This window comes from Physeter macrocephalus, chromosome 7, assembly GCF_002837175.3.
Source record: "Physeter macrocephalus isolate SW-GA chromosome 7, ASM283717v5, whole genome shotgun sequence".
Classification (NCBI taxonomy): domain Eukaryota; kingdom Metazoa; phylum Chordata; class Mammalia; order Artiodactyla; family Physeteridae; genus Physeter; species Physeter macrocephalus.
In genome coordinates this window covers 101,417,744-101,423,743 of record NC_041220.1, presented here as the reverse complement: position 1 = coordinate 101,423,743, position 6,000 = coordinate 101,417,744, and the positions used below count along the sequence as shown (strand labels likewise).

The window sequence follows — 6,000 nt, the reverse complement described above, 5'->3', positions numbered from 1 at the left end:
GACGCGCAGGCTCAGCGGCCATGGCTCACGGGCCCAGCCGCTCCGCGGCATGTGGGATCTTCCCGGACCGGGGCACAAACCCGTGTCCCCTGCATTGGCAGGCGGACTCTCAGCCACTGCGCCACCAGGGAAGCCCGAATGGGTTAATATTTGTAAAGCCTGGCATGATGTTTGTCTCCTCGATGTTTTCACTTGGGCATGTGATGGGCATCTCAAATTTAACACTCTCCAAATGAATTCTTTCATTGTCTTCTGCAGCTCAGTGAATGACATCTCTAGCTTTCCTGCTGCTCAAGCCAAGAATCCTTGGAGTTGTCTTTGACCTCTCTCTTTTTCTCTCTCTCTCTCTTTTTATTTTTCCGGCTGAGCTGCGCCGCATGTGGGATCTTAGTTCCCTGACCAGGGATCAAACCTGTGACCCCTGCAGTGGAAGTGCGGAGTCTTAACCACTGGACTGCCAAGGAAGTCCCTCTCTTCGTCTCTTTACTCCATAAACAACTCTCAGTTTTGCCTTCAAAATATATCCACAATTCAGGCAACATCCGCTGAAGTCAACGTGGCTCAAGGCAGCATCATCTCCCGTCTGGATTACGGCACCAAAACCTCCCTCTGCTGGGACCCTGTTTCCCCCCATATCATGTGGCTACTCCACCTTTGTCAGATCCTTACTCAAATGTCATCTTCTCAGTGAGACTCTCCTTAGTCCTCATTCCAGTGTTGCAATCCTCCTTCCCACCTCCCTTGTCCTTATCTCATTCCCTGGTTATTTTGTTTCCTAGCTCTCATCGTTACCTCACATGCCCTATGGTTTACTTACATATTATGTCCATTATATGTCTGCCCCCTCCCATTAGAATATAAGTTCCATAAGGATTGAATTTTTTAAACTGCTGTATACCCAGTACCTCAAACAGTTCATGGAAATGCCTTCAACGTATACAGTGATGTATGTCAATTATTTCCCAATAAAATTGGTGAAAAGAGGTTAAAAAAATGAAACAGTTCATGGAACATAGTAGGTGCTTGGTGAATATTTAATGCAAGAATGGATGAATATATGAATGAACGAAGAAAGATTTGCATTGAAGTGTGATATTCATCAACACGCAGTTTTGTAGTGTCTACTAGGTGTCAGAGACTTGCTAGTCATTGGGATCATACCTGAGAAAAAGACTGCTTCGAATTAAAGTCTAGTGTAGGGCAAGAGGAATGAGGAAACTGACCAAAAACAAACAAATGAACAGAAAGAACAACCAGGAAGTGTAGGGTGCATATGGAAACTCATGACAGGAATGAGAGAGCTTGTAAAAGATTCTAGACATGGGGTGTGTAAGCTGTCATCTGAAAGTTCAGGAAAGAGCAAGGAACTGGATGAAGGAGGTGGAGTGTGGGGAGAGCTGAGAAGTTGCCGAATCTGTTAGGCTAAGGTTAGCCCTAACTTGAGGAAGTGGCTGTGTTGATTTATCATAACAAGCAAGCCAGGGCACTACAAGAAGAGCAGACAGCTCAAGTGAATTAAAAGCAATCCAAGGCATTCTGCCAAGTCCTATTAAATCGGTTTCACTGAAAATACAGAATAAAGAGTGAATGACGTGACCTTGTTATGTTTCAAGATATGGGAGGAGAAATCGTGCCGCTTTCCTCTTCACAAGACTACGAGAAGAAAAAAACACAGATGACAAGCTGTGCTGTGTTTGACCTCAATGAGTGGGCGTTTCTGTTGTTTTTGATATTCAGCATCTATTCACCCTTCCTCTGATTTGAAAACACGTTAGGGAGACAAACGCCTTCCTAGGAAAACAAGTCCACCCTGAGCGTCCCGGTGATGCTCAGAGCCTCATGGCTGCCATGGATGCATGCCCAAGAACATGTTTCCAGAAGTTCTCACGCTGGACCACAAATCCTCTGTGAGAACAAGTTGAGTCTGTCAACTCGGCCAGCACAGAGTGGGAACCCATTAACTATCTGCTGCCTAAGGACGTAGAGGTAGGGTTGGTAGGACAGGCTTGAAATGAGATTGTCTCAGTTCAAAACCCTTCTTGATTAACTAACTTTGGCCAAATTGCTTACCTTTCTAAGCCTCCGATTCCTCATCTGCAATATGGGAATAATAAAATATTTACATGATGACAATATTGTAGGCTATTGTACACAAAGTATTCAACACTAATTGATGTTAGTAATTATTACTGAAGGAGGAAAAAGAAGAATTATGTAATTAATCATAGCCTCTCCCCTCCCCTCCCTTCAACACTGCACTTTACTTCTCAGATGAACAACAGATGCCCACTGATGGGTGGGTTTTAGCTGGTGAATCTGATGGAGAGGGAGTTGTTCATTCTGCAGGCATTGCTTGAGTGCCAACTGCATACTAGGCATCATCCTGGTGCTAGGACAAAACATGAGCTCTTGTGGAGCTGGGCTTCTGGTGAGAGTCACGGGGAGAGGAGGAAGCCCCTTTTCTAGAGGCTGTACCGCGCGGAAGTTGGCTGTTCTTTGCTTTATGCGTACACTCCCAGGTTCTTACAGCCAGCCTGAACACCGGGAGAGTACCGGATAAGATGCTCAGCTCAAAGAGCTACCTAGGGATGGAGAGTTGGGATTTGAGCCTGGGCTTAGTGTTTTGGGGAAGGATATATGGCCTGGCAGGGACCACATTTGCACAGTGAGGAGGAAAGAGCAGAAATTTAAATAAATAAATAAATATATATATAATATTATACATTATAACTACTTTTAAAGCTGTCAGAGATTAGAAAAAAAGGTTGGAGGGAGAAATACCAAAATGCTAATGGTAGTTGGGTTAGGGTTTTGGAATGGGAGTAGAGGCAATGTTCTTCTTTTCTCTATTTCCAATTTTTAAAATATGATTGTATTACTTGCATGATTTAAAAATACTAATAAAGCTGACCAAGGAAAAAAAGAGCTTGAAACCCACATTCTAGGACCAGCACTTCCACTAACCAGGTGTGTGGCCTGGGGGTGGTCACTCCTCTGGTGCCCCAGACCTCCCAACATCTGCCCCCAGTTCGCCCTACAGTTCTGTTTCCATGTCTCTCTCCTTTTTGCAAACCTTCCTTGCCCTTCCACAGCCTCATCTAGTGTCACTGTCTCTCCAAAGCCTTCCGAAAATCTACTCTGACTCACCGCCATCCTTCCTGTTCTCACGCAGCTCTCCCATCATTAGTGCTTCTTTGTTGAATACTTGCTAAGGGGTCACTCAGCTATTCTCTCTATATGTTACCTGATTCAATGTTCAAAATAATTCAGTGATGCCCGCAGATATTTTTAAGCCCACTCTACAGAAGAGGAACTTGTCCTTCAGAGAAGTTTTGTTACTTGTCCATGTGGCAGGGATCACTCAGGTGTACCTGATCAGAGAGGCTGTGTTCTTTTTTTCTTTTTTTAAAATTAACTTTTTGATCATTATTTCTATTGTTATAACATCATGGGTGAAGAATATGGGCAATTAAATTTCCACTTCGGGAAATATGTTGAGGCTTTTTTTTTAATTGAAATACAGTTGATTTACAATTTTGTGTCAGTTTCAGGTGTATAGCAAAGTGATTCGGTTATATATATGAATTTTTTTCAGATCATTTTCCATTATAGGTTATTACAAGGTATTGAATATTGTTCCCTGTGTTAATGGTTAATCCTCATTGCTTATCTATTTTATATATACGTAAGTATGTATCTGTTAATCTGTAACAGTATGTATCTCTTAATCCCATACTCCTAATTTATCTCTCCCCCCTCCCTTTCCCCTTTGGTAACCATAAGTTTTGTTTTCTATGTCTTAATTTCTGCAGATCTAGTCTCAAGCAAACCCTGGTCTAGTTGGAGAGGACACCTTGAAGAAATTCTCTGGTCTGGGTGATCCACACCAGAGCTTTTGGGTTCTGTATTGTCCCAGGAGATCCACTGGCATCTGCGTTCTTCTGCTAGGAAAGTGTACAACTTGGAGACCTAACTCAGTTTGGGAGCTCAGTGGGGTCAGGAAAGGCTTTCTGAGGAAGTCACATTGAAGGAGATCAGCAGGGTTTGGGTAGGGGTGGGGAGGAGTTGGGGAGGTAATGGCATCTGTGAAGGCCCAGCATCAGGGAAGAGCTTGGGTTGGCTGGAGACAGAGAGAAGGACCCCAGGACTTGAGTGCCATAGGGGCTGTGGGGCGAGGTACCCCTGGAGGCTGGAGGCTTCCATGCCTGCTTTCTGTGTCTAGAGCAAGTGGGGAATTGGGGTGGGTAAAGTAACCAGAGTTAGGTTTCAAAAGCTACATCTCCCACAATTTATTCTCAATGCAGAAGCCAGATTGAGCCTTTAAAATGTCATGCCTGATCAAGTCACTCAGTGACCTTGAATAGGTTAAAAATAAAATTCACAGTCCAAAAAGTCCTATCTTGTCTTACAGGGCCATGGGTGACCTGGCCTCCTCCTACTCTCTGAACTTCTTTCCTGCTCTGCCTCCCTCACTCTTGCATCCCAGCTCCAATGGCATCCTTGCTGCTCCTGGAACAGGCCAAGGGCTTTTCTGCCTTAGGGTATTTGCACCTGCTCTCCCCTCTGTCTGGAAATTGTTTGCCCCAGTAGGTCTCTTGGCTTGATCTTCCACTTGCCTTAGGTGTCTGCTGAAATGTCCCAGATGCTCCTAGTTCTAGGAAACATTGAGAGAGGCGATGCAGGGGGCATCTGGGAAAAGCTACTGGATTATTTATTGAACCACTACTTTGAGTACTTACTGCATGCCAGACACTTGCAAACAACACCTCATGGATTACAAAACTGCATCCCCTCCACAGCCTCAGGGAGCAGGTAGGCATAGCTAACACTTTGTGAGTGCTTACCATGTGCCAGGCTAAACACTTCGTAAATATGAGCTCATTTAATCCTCATAACAGCCCCATGAAGTGAGTACTGCTATGGTGTCCACTTTACATCTGAAGCACAGAGAGGTCAAGTAACTTACCCCATATCACCCAGCCAGAGCTCAGTTTGAACCCATAGCTTAATCTGATGCCGATGGACAGAAGGCATTGCATGTACACAGGTACCGAGGCAGACAGTCGCCTTGACACTGTCCAGGAAGCAGGTGTGGGTAAAGTGTAAAGTGCGGCTTGATAAAGGGAGACGACTGAGGAGTATAAGGCTGTACTTTCTCTGTTCTTTGAGTGCCTGCCAAGTAAGGTCAAAGTGGTGACTCTCTGCTTAGGATTCGGGAAGTGAACAGCTTTAGTATGTGCTGAAGGCTTTTCAAGAACTTGAAATCCTTGTTGGTCGAGCGACCGCGATGGAAGAATTTTGAAGGAGGGGATGGGGGTGGGAAAGGAAGCGGAGAAAAGGCAAGTGAGAGATAAAGGGGAAGTGCAGTTTCAGAACCGGGCTAGCTCTCTCCTCCCTGCCTGCTCAGCCTCCGGCAGCCTCTTCTCCAACTTCGCCCGGGCGACCCGCGTTGGACCCCATGGCCGACCCCAGACCCAAGAAAGCCAAGATCTGTCTCTGCATGTTTCTATGTCTTCTGGTGGGGGGGGTCATTGCGGTGGTGGTCGGAATCTGGATGTGGCGCCACTCTTCCGAGCACATGAAGTGGAAAGGGACGGGCAGCACTGCCCATTTTCAAGAAATCGTCCTGGAGCGATGCTACAACTACACGCAGCTGGTGCAGCCGGAGCTCAGGTGAGTTGGCGGCTTTGGCGCATGGCGGGGCACCGCGCGCGGTGGTGGCTGGGCACAGCTGGGCACAGCTGGGCACAGCCGGACAGTGCGCTCCGGTAGCCGTCTGGATTGCCTGACAAAGCATCGACTGTTCCGAGTCAGCTGAGAGCCCGCGGGACAGTGCTGAGTAGGGAGTCCGGGCTCGCGAGTCCGCGCGCCAGTCCCCAGAGGTGCAGGCGGGCGGTGGCGAGCGCGCCGCTTCTTGGCCCCTCCGCTCAACTGGCGGATACTTATCAGAGACGCCCGGAGCCCGGCCCCATCTGAGACCGCAGCCCCACTCGGCCAGGA

At 46.8% G+C, this 6,000-nt stretch overlaps 1 protein-coding gene across 1 annotated transcript in view; it reads left to right on the top strand.

The window, feature by feature from the left end:
• The first annotated feature begins 5,286 nt into the window (after positions 1 to 5,286).
• The window catches only part of CD38 (CD38 molecule), a 38,591-nt gene continuing 37,877 nt past the window's right edge, over positions 5,287 to 6,000 (top strand). Inside the window, exon 1 of the mRNA XM_007119415.3 lies at positions 5,287 to 5,673. Within this exon, the coding sequence (XP_007119477.1) occupies positions 5,459 to 5,673 (215 nt within the window). The 5' untranslated portion in view covers positions 5,287 to 5,458. The remainder of the gene's footprint in view (positions 5,674 to 6,000) is intronic.